The sequence below is a fragment of the Dama dama genome, chromosome 20 (genome assembly GCF_033118175.1).
Source record: "Dama dama isolate Ldn47 chromosome 20, ASM3311817v1, whole genome shotgun sequence".
Classification (NCBI taxonomy): Eukaryota; Metazoa; Chordata; class Mammalia; order Artiodactyla; family Cervidae; genus Dama; species Dama dama.
This window is the reverse complement of record NC_083700.1, coordinates 55,813,035-55,829,757: the sequence shown is the minus strand read 5'-3', so window position 1 is coordinate 55,829,757 and position 16,723 is coordinate 55,813,035. Positions and strand designations below refer to the sequence as shown.

The 16,723-nt window shown below is 38.0% G+C and overlaps 1 protein-coding gene and 1 pseudogene across 2 annotated transcripts in view; one reads left to right on the top strand and one right to left on the bottom strand.

Moving 5' to 3' along the window:
• HS2ST1 (heparan sulfate 2-O-sulfotransferase 1) overlaps nt 1-14,326 on the top strand; it is a 178,584-nt gene extending 164,258 nt beyond the window's left edge. The window contains exons 5-7 of one of the 2 annotated variants that reach the window (XM_061121470.1): nt 2,992-3,089; nt 5,497-5,654; nt 6,588-14,326. In XM_061121470.1, the coding sequence (XP_060977453.1) occupies nt 2,992-3,089; nt 5,497-5,654; nt 6,588-6,817 (486 nt within the window). In that variant the 3' untranslated portion in view covers nt 6,818-14,326. The remainder of the gene's footprint in view (nt 1-2,991; nt 3,090-5,496; nt 5,655-6,587) is intronic. The other variant, XM_061121471.1, reaches the window with a different exon arrangement.
• LOC133074537 (ankyrin repeat domain-containing protein 26-like) lies at nt 8,891-11,356 on the bottom strand (annotated as a pseudogene).
• Nucleotides 14,327-16,723: the final 2,397 nt, after the last annotated feature.

Sequence of the window (16,723 nt, the reverse complement as noted above, 5' to 3'; positions counted from 1 at the left end):
TGTTTTTATGAGCTACAAGTTGGCATAAAGGATAATAAAACCACTTTTTAGAAAGTGACTTAGACCAGCAAATCTAAATAGACCATCTGGTAAATTTCAGAAATAATATAATGGCCATGGAAATGGGGTATGAGTCTTAAGTATAAACTGAGATGTTTTCATTTTAAAAAATAGAGTGATGTGGGGGTGTGTGGTGTGTTGGGCAGGGAAGGGAATCCTAAGATAATTTTGGAGAACTTTAAGGAACTGTAAAAATGCTTCATGAAAAAATGTTACTGCCTCTGTCTTCATCTCAACCAGAATTGTGCCTTTAATACTCATGCAAAATCTCCGAAGTGCAGTCTTCCCCAGCCATTTACAAATATTGATTGTGCAAACAACTGATATAACAATATATTGTATGCTATGAAGGACACAAATCCATACTGCATGATCCCTCCAAGAAGTTTTTCTGTAGTTTGGAAGAGTGAACATAATATATATATTTTTTCAAAGTACATGAAACAAGTTATTTAGATAAAGATGTCTATATAGATACACATACCTGATCCTAAGAGTTGACTGTTACAGGGCAGTATATATAATTAATTTATTTATATGAGTTTAAAAGAATGAGTGACCTGAGGTCAGAGTAGTCATTGGAAAGATAGTGTCTTGTCTGTTAGATTAGCAGAGGAAAGCACTTTCAGAGGAAGAAAATGTATTTAGCAAAAATATATAAATCTGCAGGAACATATGACTTGCTTGAGAAACTATAGAACAGGTTAATCTGGTAAAGAAGTTATACATAGAGATAAGACTAGCACATTGAAGTCAGAGTATGAAGCATTCTTTAAAGCCAGGATAAAGAGTATGTGTCTTCTTTCTTTCAATATATTAGAAGCTGTTTACGTTTTCTGAGTAGAGGATGTACAAGTGACTACTTAGACTATCTGGTGGTCTAAGAACAGATTGAAGGAAGAGAGGAAACAGAACCTGATTAGAAAGTGATTGTAAGGATGGAGAAATGACATTATGAGATCCTGATGAAAGTAAGATTGAAAAAAAAAAAGATGGAAAGACATTACCTCGAGGAAGTTAAGTGAAGGAGAGAAAAAAATTAAGAAATGTTCCGGGATCTTGAGTCTGAATTACAAGGGGCAGTATTGTTGTATTGCCAGAAATACAAAATATGTGGTAATACTGGAAACTCAATGAAAAGGCACACTAGGTATCAGAAGATATGTAAGAAGTGATTCATCTAGGGGTACAGATTTGGAAAGCTTCTGCCTGGAAATCATAAATTACTACAAGGAAGTGTGAATAAGCTAAGGAAAGGTGTAGGTAAGAAAAGACATCTGAATTTCCATACTTGGTAGAAGGACCAAAACATGCCTTAAAAGAAGATAATGATAGTATGTTTAGAAAGGTACAGAGAAGCAACAAAAAGCCCAAAAGGGCAGTGTTCAAAGAAATAGACAAATGCTCTGGAGGTCAAGGAAAATAAGAACCAATAAAACTTTGTATTTGACTGTTAGGGAGAACAGGTTGGGGGAGAGAGAGAGACAGACATGGATACATCCCATTTATTTAATGGTTATAATGAGCTAGCCAGTCTTTGTGGTAGATGTTTTACATCCATCATTTTATTTCTTCCTCAAAATAAGACTATGTCCTTGGTTTTTAGATGAAGAGACTAACAAAAAACTTAAGTTTTCTGGTTCAAGATTCAAGCCCAAGTCATAAAACTTTCCTATATCATGGTGAAGGCTGTCTGTAAAAGAAATGGACAAATCATTTGTGGACTGCAGTTTGCTGTTGCCTCTTAAATGTTGCCAGAATAAAGATAATTATCCCACTATTCCTCTATTCATAGTCTTATCTAAGGATTTGGGGTCCTGTTCTCAATAGAGTTTTGTTTGAAAGGGACCTTTGAATTTACCTAATTTTATATGAAATGTATTAGAAAGTGAGGTTTAGAGGCCATAATGACTTACTCAAGATAAGGTCACACCTGGTTCTAGAAACTCAGAAGTCTGGACTCTGGATGCATTCTCCTTCTACTCTTTCATACTCTCTCTTTTCAGAATTAACAGGTGGTATTTAGAGATGACTGCTGCAACAGCCTGAGCTCCCAAGTTTGTTCTCTGGCATTTTAATATCATTTCAGATAGATAAAGCCCACTGTAAAAATGCCTGTGACAGATAGTAGTAAGTTCTCAAGAAAGTGAAGCTGATTTAATTTTAGACCCATAACCTGTGAGTCTCTTTCCCTTTTCATTAATTTGTATGTGTGCTCAATCGCTCAGTCATGTCCAGCTCTTTGCAACCACCTGGACTGTAGCCCACCAAGCTCCTCTGTCCATGGGATTTTTCCAGGCAAGAATACTGGAGTGGGTTGCCATTTCCTACCCCAAAGGATCTTCCTGACCCAGAGATCAAACCCGCATCTTTAGCATTTTGGGAAGCCCTTTAATTAATTTAATCAGATGCATTTGGAGAGGGAGCCATATCGGTCGTTAAGTATCTGGGGTCACTTTTGCTTGTACAATGATGTTTTTGTTCGTTTTACTGAGAAAAGAGAGAAGGACTTAAGTGTAGTTCTACTTTATATTATTTTCAAATAATTATTTCCTGAAGAGTATCTTGAGTCTTATTTAATTTACTTTGGTAAGGGGATAGAAAATATAAATACACAGATTTGACATAAACCAGTACTTAATTTCAAGGACAAATTATTATCTGGGGATGTTCCATTCTTATGGTAGAAGAATTCTCTTAAACATTGGTGTGAAGCAAAAATATGAGAAAAGCCCACATTTAACTTTGCTCAGTGTCTCAAGTATATTTTTGTAACCTATCACTTTAAGTCACTATCTTATCCAACTCTGCTGCCATCGATTTATTTATTTATTTTTTTTTGCCATCGATTTAATAACTCACCACATTAAGATAATTGATAGGTGAAGCTCGGGTTTATGGCTCACATGTTCTGCTCTGTATTTTTTCCAGACCTTTGATGAATGTGTAGCCGAGGGAGGCTCAGACTGTGCTCCAGAGAAGCTCTGGCTTCAAATCCCCTTCTTCTGTGGCCACAGCTCGGAATGCTGGTAGGGAGATAAAGTTAGCGTTAATCAATAATCTACTTATTTTTCTCCATAATCTGTATTTCACAAAGGTGGATGCATTAGTCAAGGGCTCAGTGTAAGGAAGTTCATGAAAGACCAGACCAAAAATAACATGTAATTAAGTAATACCTAGTTTTTTAGTTACCTTGAAGTGCCTTAAAAAGATTCTTCATGTATAAGATGCTTGCCATGATTTCTCAGATGCTGGTTTTTAAAGATTTTTGGTATTATGTGTACTGCTATATTCTAGCAGTGTTCTTAATTAGAAGTCAGGAGTCCTTTCATAAACCTCGTTTTCTCCTAAGCTTGTTGTTTTAGCCACCCATTTTAGATCAAGAAGAGGCTTAGTGGGTAAATTATTCACCTGGTTTTACTGTTAAACTGATTTGACTTTGGGAGAAGCCAAGGTAAAATAAAGATGTTTTATCTTTAATAGAATTTATTTCTTCAGGATGTGCTGAGTTTTCAGTTTATAAAAATAATGGTATGTATTTGTTCTAGTCAATCATTTTAAAAGGAAAAGTAGGGGAAAAAAAACAAGAAACACATGCAGTTAGTGTCTTCCTTAAAACCATGAGAGATGCAAGGAATGCCTTCTGTTTTTTCCATCATCATCTGAAATGTAATGTTAGGTCACTGTGAACCTTAAGGTCTTACTCAGTAGATTATATCAGCACGTAATATAGTTGACCCTTTGAAATCACAAGTTTGAACTTTGATTTCAAACTTGAAATCACAAGTTTGAACCCGCTTAAACAGATTTTTTTTTTAATATGTATTACAGTAGTGCATGATCTGTAGTCATGCACTACTGAATCCTTGAATATAAAACGGGATATAGAGGGCTGACTGTAAGTTATAAGAAGATTTTCAACTGGGGAGTGGGGGATTGAGTCTGGTTGGCACCCATAAACCCTCTTGTTCAAAGATCAACTATAATAACATAAGAAGACTTGGACACTTCGAAAGAATGTCTTCTCAATTTTTAATCATTTCCTTAAAACAGGAATCAGTAAATTACAACCTGAACACCAAATTTGGCCCAATACCTGTTTTTATAAATAGTTTTATTGAAAGACAACCATATCTATTTGTTTATTATCTATAGCAGTTTTCACATTGCTGAAGCAGAATTAGGTAATTGTGACCAAGACCATATGACCTGTAAAGCCCATCTTGGGCTTTACTCTCTGGCTCTTCATAGGAAAAGCTTGCCACCCCCACCTTAGAACAATAATATATTTTTCTGTTGGGTGTTACTGAGATTTTAACTGAACTTCTTTAGGGACCTTAGAAATCAACTTGTTTACTTCCCCAACCAGCCACCAACCCTTGGCCATGCAGTGTGGAATCTTAGTTCCGCAACCAGGGATTAAACCTTTGCCCTTGGCAGAGAAAGAACAGAGTCCTAGCTGGACCTCCAGGGAATTCACAAGTGTTAGTATTTTTTTGTTGGTTTTTCTCCTGGCTGTACCCTGTGGCTTGGGGAATCTTAATTGCCCAACGAGGAATCAAATCTGTGCCCCCTGCAGTGGAAATGTGGAGTCTTATCCACTAGATCACCAAAGAAGTCCCCACCCCAGCTTTTTAATGGCTGAGAAAACAAGTTTAGAAGGGTGAAAGATACTCGCCTAATATCACACTGCTTAAAGGCAGAGCTTGGAATTGGGACTAGGAAATGTCAATGCTGAAAAGAATCCAAAGGCGTAGTTTATCTAGGGCCAAATCTCTATTAACAGTCATTAGCTAACAATGAAAAAATTAAAAGATCTATAGCAGAGCCATTCCTTAAAAAAACCTAAATTCATAAATTAAATGAAGATAACCACTATACAAAATTGCTTAGACCTTCCTAGAGAGCTCTTAAAATGAATGAAGTTTAGAGTACAGTTGACCCTTGAGCAAGGCAGGGGTTAATTCCAGTATAACTTATAGTTGGCCTTTTGTATTCATGATTCCTTGGATCTGCAAATTCAACCAACCATGGTTCATGTAGTATTAATAGTATCTACTATTGAAAGATACTTGCATATAAGCGGACCTGTGTAGGTCAAACCCATGTTGTTCAAGTGTCAACTGTAAACAAAAATTAGATGTCCTCATACCTAGATCAGATAGGAGGATACATAAATATACATATTTTTTAACTGTTCCTGTTGTGTTGCCTGGTAAAATTTGAATTAGCCCTGCGTGGTTCAGCAGAAATTGGAGACAGAGGCAAAGGAAATTAAGAACAGGTGTGCCTCCCGAAGGACGTTAATAAAAGGGCATTAAGGCTTTGAATGAGCACATGTTTATCTGTTTTTTCCATAATATACAGTGTCAAAGTCATCAAAAATACTTAGCAGATTTTACAACCAGGTTTTTTATTCTTTTTCTTTGGTTTTAGGAATGTGGGAAGCAGGTGGGCTATGGATCAAGCCAAGTATAACCTAATTAATGAATACTTTCTGGTGGGAGTAACTGAAGAGCTTGAAGATTTTATCATGTTACTGGAGGCAGCTTTACCCCGGTTCTTCAGGGGTGCTACAGAACTCTATCGTACAGGTATATAAAGGATGGTTTTTGTTTTTGTTTTTTTTAAGCTGACTTTAACTTTCCACTTGCAAAATATGTATGATATGAAGTCTGTTGAGTAAAACTCCAGAAAGGCAGGTATATTGTCCATTTCTCCTCACCATTTTCAATATAGAACAATACATGGCACACAGATGGTGTTCACTAAATATCTTTTGAATGAATAAACATGCATGAGATGATAATTAAAAGGCATTGTGGGTATAGTGGAAAGATACAGACTCTAGTGCCAGCCTTAGAAATTGTGTGATACTCAGTAATGCTGGCCATGCATTCCCCCCTTTCGACGTGTCTGGTGCCATTTTAGATGGGGGTAGGATTGGGAGACTGAATCATGCTGGTAATGGTCCTGTGTTCTTGTCTGTTATAATGCTCCTAAAAGTATGTTCCAGTGGCCTTGACAGTATTAAAAATCTGAAGGTGACTGTGCTGGTCCAGGCTAATCCTGATTTTTTTTCCCCCTATTCTTTGGTAATATACAATCAGAGGGACTCTGTTTTTTCCCCTAGAGTATGCATATGCCCTAGCTTTTAATACATAGGAATACAGAATAGAGGTTATGAGAGATCAGTCCAAAGTTTGAAAAATAGATATTTTATATCTTTAAAAACAAACTAGTCAGAACACCAAGCATTTGAGAGTATAAAATGCACAGTGACCATCTACGCTTTACCAAGTGGCAATTCTTTTATTATTTGACATCTCATTAAATCTTTAACGAGGATAAAGATTTGTCTTATGAAGGAACAAATCACTGATTAGGACACTGTTTTTGCCTGAATGATTTTAAGACAAAACAGTTATGTTACCTGCTTTCCACGTGTCATCTCTTCAAATAAACAGGCATTGATATTTGTGTGTGTTCTCAGAATTTATTTACCTTTTCTCTTTCGCCTTTGTAAGTAGGAAAGAAATCTCATCTTAGGAAAACCACAGAGAAGAAACTCCCTACTAAACAAACCATTGCAAAGCTACAGCAGTCTGACATTTGGAAGATGGAGAACGAGTTCTATGAGTTCGCACTAGAGCAGTTCCAGTTCATCAGAGCCCACGCTGTACGAGAAAAGGATGGAGACCTCTACATCCTCGCACAGAACTTTTTCTATGAAAAAATTTACCCTAAATCGAACTGAGTACAAGGCGTGGCAGTTAGATTCTTGAACTACAACTTCGACATTGTCTTTGCTTTAGTTCTCAGCTCCACAACTTGGATTGTTGATGGATATATAAGACACTTTGCGTTAGGATACAGACAGTGACGTCGAGGAAGTAGATTCTGGCTGATACGTCAGTGGTCCAGGAAGTTTAAGTTTCAGCCTATTTTTTTCTGGTTAAATTTTGGTGGGAGTAATAACCTTCTGCCTGGACAAAACCTACCCATCACCTAAAATAAATACCTAGCAGGTCTAATTGAAGGCTAAAAGCAGTTACAGAAAAGTTGTGATACTCTGTTTTTGATAAAGCATTTTTTTCAACTAACCATCAATGAAGATGACTCCATCTGCTTCTTCGCCTGAGGTTTGGGTTGTACTCCTCTACTGGCTAGTGTTATTAACTGTTTGGCAGTGTGTGCCTTGTTTTCGAATGTTTGATCACGGTTGCTAAAAATGTTTCTGCTGTAGTTGGAATTGCCCATATTTATGTAGGTCATTTTAATTTTATTTTAAAAGTTGATTATTGGTGTTAAAAACCAGTTTAAATCATTATTAATACTGTATAAAGAATCAAAGCAGTATTTCTTATTCCTGTCTCCCCCAGTATCTAAGATTGGGGAAAAACTTCAGAGAATGTTGACATTGCCTAAAGTTTTTTTTTTTCCCCCACAAAAATATTTTCCTTTAAGAAAGATTTTCTCATCATGTTTAATGGGAGAAAACTAAAATGAAATATAAACAGTTCAATAGGGAAATTTTGACTTATATTTTCTCTTCAAAATCTACACATGTTCTTGTGATGTTTTCAAAAGTAGGTCCTGATATAGATTTGACTCATCTGTGGATCCCAGGGGAGACACTCTATGGGATCCAGATTCAAATTCAGCAGCAGCTTCTTCTAGTTCTCTAGTTTTATTCTGACCTCTGCCTGCCTTTTATTAGTTTTGTCTAGTTTGTTTGCCAGTGACTTTCTAACTTTTCGTTCTTCTAGGTAGAGTTGTTTATATTTTCCCAATTCTGCTTTTTATTAGAAACTTCTTAAAAGGTTTTCATCTTGGAGAGTTCAGATTCCAAGTCTTTAATTCTGAGTTCCGTCTGACTTTTTCAGTTCAGTCGCTCAGTCGTATCCGACTCTTTGCAACCCCATGGACTGCAGCATGCCAGGCTTCCCTGTCCATCACCAACTCCCGGAGCTTGCTAAAACTCATGACCATTGAGTCAGTGATGCCATCCAACCATCTCATCCTCCGTCGTCCCCTTCTCCTCCTGCCTTCAGTCTTTTCCAGCATCAGGGTCTTTTCCAATGAGTCAGTTCTTCGCATCAGGCGGTCAAAGTATTGGAGCTTCAGCATCAGTCCTTCCAGTGAATATCCAGGACTGATTTCCTTTAGGATTGACTAATTCCTTTAGGATTCCTTTAGGATTGATTGAGGGATTCCTTTAGTATTTCCTTTAGGATCTGACTTCTTACTCAAGCATTATTCTAAGTTCATGATTGCTCTAAGTTTTCTTGAGATGCTGCTTGTATCTACAAAAATAGGTTGGCTTCTTTTAGTTTACTAAATCCTATCTTGCTCTTTCTTCAATCTACTGTTTGTACTGCTCTGCTTGACTGTGTTCTGTCATATTCATTTCTATATGACTTTTGAGGTTCACTACTTCTTGCTGCAACTTCTTTTTATTCTTCTCTAGTTTTTCACATTTCTTTTGCATTACTTTCATAGATAATAACTCCTGTCGAAGAACTTGACTTTTTGCATCCAGGTGCAGACATTTTGAAGATGCAGTTTCTAGCTCTGCTATAAGATCATCAGCCGAACTTGTACTTAACAGGTTTTTCTGAAGCTGTTCAATTTTGCCTGCTTGCTTTTTGACTGTGGTTTTAAACTTGCATTTTCAATTTCAAGTTTTTGGATGTGATCCTGTGTTTTCTCAGCACATCTCAGGGCCTCTGTATGTTGATTCTGTGCTTTTTGCATCTGACTTGTGAGTTGACCAAATGTCTTCGTTAAATCCTGTGCCTCATCTTCTAAGTTAGCACAATAACATGAGTCACTTCCGGTGAATCCTCTGACATAGACTCGAGTTAATTTCCTTATTAGCCATTTCTAACTCCTTTCGTTTGGCAAGGTCAGGATTCCATCCTTTAAGATTCTTGCATTCCATTCTCAAGAAAGCTGCTTCTCATGTCATTTCGCATTTTTACAACCTGATTCAGATTATTTCTCACAGCCTTCAGTTTTATTTCTAGTGCTCTGAGAGTGAATTCAAGTTGTTTTATTTCAACTTCTTACCATATTGGTCTTCTTTTCTTGTTAACTGCTCCCTAATTTTTTCATATGACATATTAGACTTTCCTCTCTTCTCTTCTTGCTTTAAGGTGAATCTTAAGCTAAGGAGCTCTCATTCCGACTCCACTTTCTGTTGCTCTGTGATTTTACTTCTTTTGTTTCTAACAGCTCTTTCTGTAGCCCACTAACCTTACTTTCCATTTTAATTTTTCCTCTAAGTAGTTCACAGTGGCTTTTTTGAAGTTCTGTTAATCTTTCATAGAAAGAATTGCACCCTGAATTTTCAACAAGCTACCAGAATCTTTACACCCCTTGCCAAATTGTTCACTTAGCAACATGGAATTCAACTCGCCATCCTTGGAAGCGGTTTCAGATGACTGAATTAAGTCATCAGGGTCATCCACAGAATTAGTTTGCTCTTCGACCTTGTTCTGTTCACTAGATATTTTCTTTGCAGGCTTGCCATCATCCTGATCCACTTTACTTAAAATACTGTCATCATTCACATGCGGCAGGCCACCAGTCAGTAAATCGGTCATTTCGAATATTGGTGTAATCACACATTATTTTGGTGACCATTTTTCATTGTCCTTTTTCTTTACTTCCTTCATATGCATGCTAGGATCGCTACTATCAGAATCTTCATTCTCAGTAGCACGAAGCAGCTGGTTGCTATTTTTTCCTACTCTTTCTCTGCTGAATGAATCCAGTCTTTAGCAGCATCACATATGTTGTTGGATACTTGCATTTCACTACTTTTGTTCTGCTGCTTTTCTTCTTCAACCTTGGTTTTAAAATCTTAAGACTTTGTCGTCTGATGTAGGCCATAAATCAACACCAGGTTTGATTGTTGGAAAACCTGCTTAAAGAGTCTTCCTCAGCATTCTCATCCACTGAGTTGCTATTTTGGGGAGGTGTCTCTTTTCTTTATAGTCAGTCATCAGTTGGTGAATCATAACACCACTAACAACAGCACATTCTTCAGCAGTCCATCCAAAGACATCTTGAGAAAAGATGTAAACACCTTGCTGAAGAAGACTGACTGCATTTGACTCATAATTGACAGCAAGCATGAGGGCTGTTCTTTTCATCTTATCAACCATATGTGCATTTGCAGCTTTCTTTACCAAAAACTCCACCATTTGCTGTTTCCTTTCACTTATAGTCAGTAACAGTGGTGTGAGGTCATCCTTGTTCCTGGCTTCTGTTATTGGTGTCATATGAAAGCAGCTCTGCTGCAAGTGATACATTCTGGCAAAAGGCAGATAGCAGAGAGCAGTGCTGCTACTGACGTTGGTGACATTTGGGTGGGCACCGTGTTCCAGCAGAATAGTTGCAAACTCCTCTGCTTGACATTCTACAGCCTTCATCAGCACTGTCCTCTTTTCATGGTCACAGAAGTTAGGAAGGTATTTTCTCTCCAGGAGGAGAGTTACCGCTGCTGAATGACCACTGACACAGGCCAAGTGGAGGGCAGTCCTGTTCATCTTGTCATTGTCTTTCATGCCATTATTTCCAAGCAAGAGAATATGCTGCACTTTGGCTATGTTGCCCATGCTGGCAGCTTTGTGGATCTTTCCAAGGTCCTTCTTTCGGATATGGTACCTGGGCCTGGTGTCTTCTTGGACCTCCCAGTCATTGGAGAAGGTCGCCAGCTGCTGCCCTTGCAAACAATTTGAAGGCTGGAAAACATCCTTTTGTTCTCTTGAGTGTCTGGAAAGATGGCATCTTGGAAACTGACTCCATGAGGCTGGAGGTTATATTCCTCATCTGTCCTAAGGAAGAAGAAATAGGAGTACTCCTGGACCACAGTGTGGGAGTGACAGGAGAAGTAGCCCTGGCCAGTGAGCTTGAGCCTGGAGCATGCCGCCCCACTCTGGTTGCACAGCTGCTTGACCTGGGCCCCGTGGAGGAGCCCCGCCTACTGCCAGGGCAGGCGGTAGCTGCACAGGCCATGCCCGTCCTGGTACAGCGCCAGCACCTCGGTGTACACGGTGATCTCAGCCTGCTTGGGGTGGCAGCCCTCACTCAGGGGTCTCCCCTCAGAGGGCAGCTGGCAGCCGCGGGAGGCCCCCAGCCAGCCAGCCAGCCAGGCAAGCAGCAGCGGGTGCAGCGTGCGGGCGGCTGCGGCGGCAGGGGCTGGGTGGTGGGACCGGCAGGGTGAGCGCTGCGCCCGGGGCACGCTGGCCGGGGCCCCAGAAGCACAGCCCTGGGCACTGTGCTCCATGCTGCTCTCTCCACCACCAGGATCCCCCCTGCCTAAAGTTTGAGTTAAGGCTTCCACATACTAATATCAAAAAAGTAAATTTAGTGTTTGTTTCTCCACGGGTTATTTGTAAAGCTGTAAACTGAGATATCGGTGACTCCATATTATATCTCCATTAGTGAGCTGTGGTATGGGTAGGATTTTCCTACTTCTGTACTTTTCCTTGTAGACTATTTTTACTAAGGTGCTTTATAATGTGTTTTAAAGCATTACATTTACAAAAAAAAAAAAGGAAAATGCTGTAAATATTGCATATTTTATGTATTTGGACCAAAAGGTTATAAGTAATTAGACAAGTGATTTTGCACCAATTTTATTACGTCAAGTAAAACCATCAGATCTACTGTTCTTGTATTTCTCATTTAACTTTACTGTTAAGACATCACTGAAATGAACTTCAATAACCTTTCAATTTTGATACGAAGTACATTATTCATAATTGGGGGCAGTAGTTATAGTGGAAAGAGTACTGGACGAGGAGTCGGAAATCTTGATTTCTTGACTCGGCTCTGCCACTTATCAGCTGTGTGACCTTGGGCAAGTCACTTAACCTCTCTCTGCCTCAGTTTCCTCATCTTGAAATGAGGATATAATACCTGCTGTACCTACCTCACAGGGGTGTTGTGAGGATTAAATGAGATGGCATGTGAAAGCACTTTGAACATTGTAATGCGCGATATAAATGTAAGGTATTATGGAAACATCTTTAACATATAGTTTCATATCATTTGTTTTTTAACAGAGAGAAAAGTTCACTTATAAGCTGGTTGAAAAAAGCAGTTCATCTTGATATATATTTGTGTTTAATAAATATCTTCTCAGTGTTTTATCTTTCCTGTTTCAACAACTATTGAAAATGGAAACACCTGTGAACTCTTACAGATTCACTAGCAGCTGCTTTAGTTCAGGAGGTTGTTCCCTGTTTGCAAAAAGATTTCATTAGCTGACTCAGGGCAGAGGAAAATTTGCTCTTCAAATGTGGAAGACTTTTCTGTTTTTATTTTACATTACCATTCAGAAATGGTAGCTATTTTATACCTCTGGTTTTTAAGGTATATGTTGCAGAATTTTATTTCCCTGTGCATTCTTTATTTCTTCCACTTCTTAGAGTAGCAAAGATAAAGAATTTTAGAAATATTTTCTAAAAGGGTAACCTTTAATATGTTTAGTTTAAATATCCCCAAATAAGGCCTCACCAGACCATGTAGGCATTTCAGGGAGGTTGCTTTAAAGGTTGTTGATTGTATGGGAGGAGGAGAGAGTGCAACTTATCAAAAGACATTTTGAACAAATTTAAAGAAAAGCTAAAAGAAGTTGACAGGAAAAGTCATTGTAACACCCTTTCCCCCCTAATAATAGGACAATATTAAAAGTATATCAACAGGCATACTTTTCTTATTTGACTTTCTTTTTTGTGTATTTAATACCTTTTGCAGGCATTTGTTGAAAATATATACAAATGATTTCCTCGCCCAAAAGTAAAGCACCACCTTGGGATGGGGCATCTGACATTTATCTGCTAAGGAACCCTACGATGCAGGTTATTCTCTGAGTCCAGCTAAAATCTTAAGGTGCATCAGCTCTTTTAGGTAACTAGAGTAGCACATAGATCTAGGGTCAAAAGATTAGAGAGTACATGCAATTTCAGACTTTGCAAGCCATCGGTCTCCATCACAACTACTCAGCTCTGCCATTTTAGTATAAAAGCAGACAACACATAAGTGATGAGTTATGGCTCTGTCCCAATAAAACTTTATTGCTGAAACAGCTGACAGGCCAAACATGGACCCTGGGTTTTACTTTGCCAACCCCTGTAGCAGGTTATTATTTATGGAGAAATCACTTTTGAATCTGTACTCTACTGGCCTAAAAGAGTTTATATACTTCCAAAACAGCTCCTAACTTATATCCAAAGAATAGCTTTCTGATCCAGGTGGTCTCTCCCACAGATTCATAAACTTTTATAACTTGGATTGCTTCCAGGTGGGCAGGTTTTCTTTCCCAGTTTAGCTGTTCAGAATAGGGGCATTTATGCTATCATCTTTCAGGGTGGGTGAGAAGTATCCTTCCTGGAGACTGAGAAAGGGTTAGGTTTAATCCCATGTGGTCTAATATAGTCCTAGGAGCCTGACAAGTGCAGAGTCCTTGTAATACCTAACTTTATAATCAAATAAACAGAACCACTGAGATGATAATGTATTTTTTTAAAGTGGCAAGTGTGATTTTTCTTTTTCAGCCTCTGCGCTTTTTTCAGTATTTTGAAAATAGGGGAAAATTTTTTTTTATATAATACAATAGCAAATTAACCACTTTGAATTTTAAAGATAATGTTATGTGTGTATGTGTATATATATATCTATATATGTTTATTTCCTAAGAGAGGGAAAAGTACCTTTTTGTTCAACTTGTATCAACTCCTGTTTTCTAATTGCTGTGAAATGGCAACTATTGATAAATTATTGTGACTTTTAAAATTTAATGGAAAGGACATATTTTGGTTTTACCCAGCTTTAATCTGTAAAGTATCACTTAAATATATCTGACAGCAACACATAAAGTATTGCATGGGGATTACTTTTCTATCATCCATATGGATTTGTGCAACTTTGAACATATTGGGTGCTTCTGAATTCCTGATGATTGGATTTAAATGACTGAAAATCTGAGAAAAACGTACTGACTTTTAAACTTTGCATTTTATTTTCTATTCTTAAAATTCAGTTAATGCCTATAATTTGAAGTCCACTGTTGCTCTTTCTCAATATATGTCCTATCAGAGATTCCTAAAATTGTGAGTCCCATCTGTGATTTACAAACAGTATTTTGATATTGCAGGTGATTTGCTCATTGTATTTGCATAGTTAGAAAGAAAATAGTTTGTAGACAATGATTCTCTTTTTCTAATAAAATGAAATAAAAATTCTAAAAGCACTAGAGAATTGAACTAAAGGCTGGTTCCCAAATGCATAGCTGGTATTTTAATTGCTATTCAAATTCTACATAGAGAACATCTGTGTAAACCATCTCTCTGGTTTTTCCCATTGATCATTCTCAAACACACCTATGGCCCTAAAATCCTTTATTATGAGAGGCACCCAGTATTGTAACCTTTTATGAAGTTTGTCTTTTAAGAGGTCCAGGTGCTTCTACTTCATGAGTTGAAAATTTGCCTCTTCATAAGTTAGTGCTCTTTGCTTTGAGAGGAAGTAAGGCAATTGCTGTTAAGTTTTTGCATCCATTTACACTATGCAAAGCTGCTGGATGATGCCAACTAACCTGCTGCTCAGGCAGCCTTTGGAGGGGAAAAGCACCCCGTTTGAGATGCACTGCCAATTCAACTCCTCTGGAGTGGAGCTTGCTTTCTGATTTACTGGAGAGGGAACTGTAAAGATAGAAATGGGCAATCAGTTCGTCAGATTTATCCTGTAATTTAAGTTCATGCAGCTTTGTGACCTTTGCAGTACTATTTATAAAAAGGACCCTGATGGTGATGATCTCTTTTAAAACCCATTGCTGGTAAGCCTATGGTTTAGACACACTGGTGCTGTCTATCTGATTTTTCAGACAGCTTCTGAAGCTTTCTACTGACACTCAGGTGTGTGAGCATCTCTAAAGCAATGTCGAATGTAATTTTGGCAAACATGGATTGTATATTTTGACTTTCACTTTATAAATACACAAGACAGCTGAAGAAGAGTGCCTTTCCCCCCCTCACGATCCATGTTGGAAGATGCTTGCTCCTTCCTCTGTCTCTGCTTTCTCCTTTCTCCCCCTCTGCTGTTCACTTGATTCATTTACACAATACTGTTTCCAAGTTAAACCATTTTGTCACATCTGTTGGAGAGATAATCACTCCTTTTCCTTAACATTCTGCCAGCTCTCTGTTGTTCAAGTGTTTCAGTTGATTACCTGATGAAAAAACTATAAAATAAACACTCGGTGGGAAGGGGAAAAATGGTTTGGTGTCCTGTTTTAATATTTTCTTCCATGGCCTTGATGCTGAAGGAGATTTTTCCAAGTGGAGTCAGTGTTCAGTGTCATGAGCTTAACCTTCAGATATCACTGCCAGCAGAGAGGTACGTGTCATCACTGGTCTGTCGTGATTTGGGGGTTTATTTGGGACTTGCAAACTGACAGGCCTTTGCTGCTTTTTGCCTTATACTTCATTACTGGTACTGAAATTTCAGAAAATTTACAAGGTATTCTTAGGATATATTCATAACTAGAAGAGAAAAGGGCTGTCAGCTTAGAATAAAAAGGGAATTTGAAAGAAAAATTTAGTCTGGTTAACATTTCTTGCACAGTTTAGACGTGTCCGTAATGTTTCTTTGAGAATACACATGTCTGCTGATTCTCTTTTCACCCTTAAAGGAGAGACTCTCAATTAACAGATTTCCTGTTCTCAGCCCTGGCTCATTGTTCCAAGCAAGTATTGTATGATACTGGGTTGAATAAATACCCAATTCAGTAATACATTGTCTAAACAGGGAATTTGGTCTGTACTCACAGAGGCAGAACAGGGAGCATGAATTTGAGAGTCAAATGGACCTGCATTTAGCAGTGTAACTCATCAGTGAAGAAAACAGTATTTTTGTTGTACAGGTTGGAAAAGGTAGATACAGAGTGCTGGCCCAGGGCAGACCAATAACTGGTATGGCTTTTATGTACTGGGTTAGAATATTGTCAAGAAGTTGACAATATTGCCCTTCTGACCCTGCAGAATACTAGTAGAGTTGCTTTAGAGAAGATGTTTTTATAAATGTTTTTAAATACTACTGAATTTTACTTTTTTGTCGACAGCACACTAATGCCTTTTTTACTTAGATCCTATAGCATAGCTAGTACTGATTATGATACCTGCTGTTGTTTGCATGTACAAATTTTCTGTGAGAAAAGGGGGGTTGCTGATTGTCCTAAAGGAGGACTTGTTCCAGAAGTGGCTGTGTTCACATATTCTTGAACAGTGTGGACTGTAAAGTAGCACATACATAAAATTCAGGATACCTGGGGTAATTTGCATTCTTTGGCATTCTTTCAACAGAAAGGAAACTATCCATTCTCTAAGAAAAGAGGACATTTGTCTTGGCTATAAATTCACTAATCATTTTAGAATTTCACATTTTTAGGATATCTGAAAAATAAACTTGCTATGAATCTAAACTGACATATTTTCACCACACTCTTACCATCACTAGCTCTTTTTTAAAGCAGCAGTTCGAACTTTCTGAATGTTCTTCCAGTAGTGACAAGTGCCAAAATGCAAATTGCAAACCACTGTCCATTTGTTTTCTTGCTGTGAAGGCATCTGCCCACCAGTTACCCTACCTT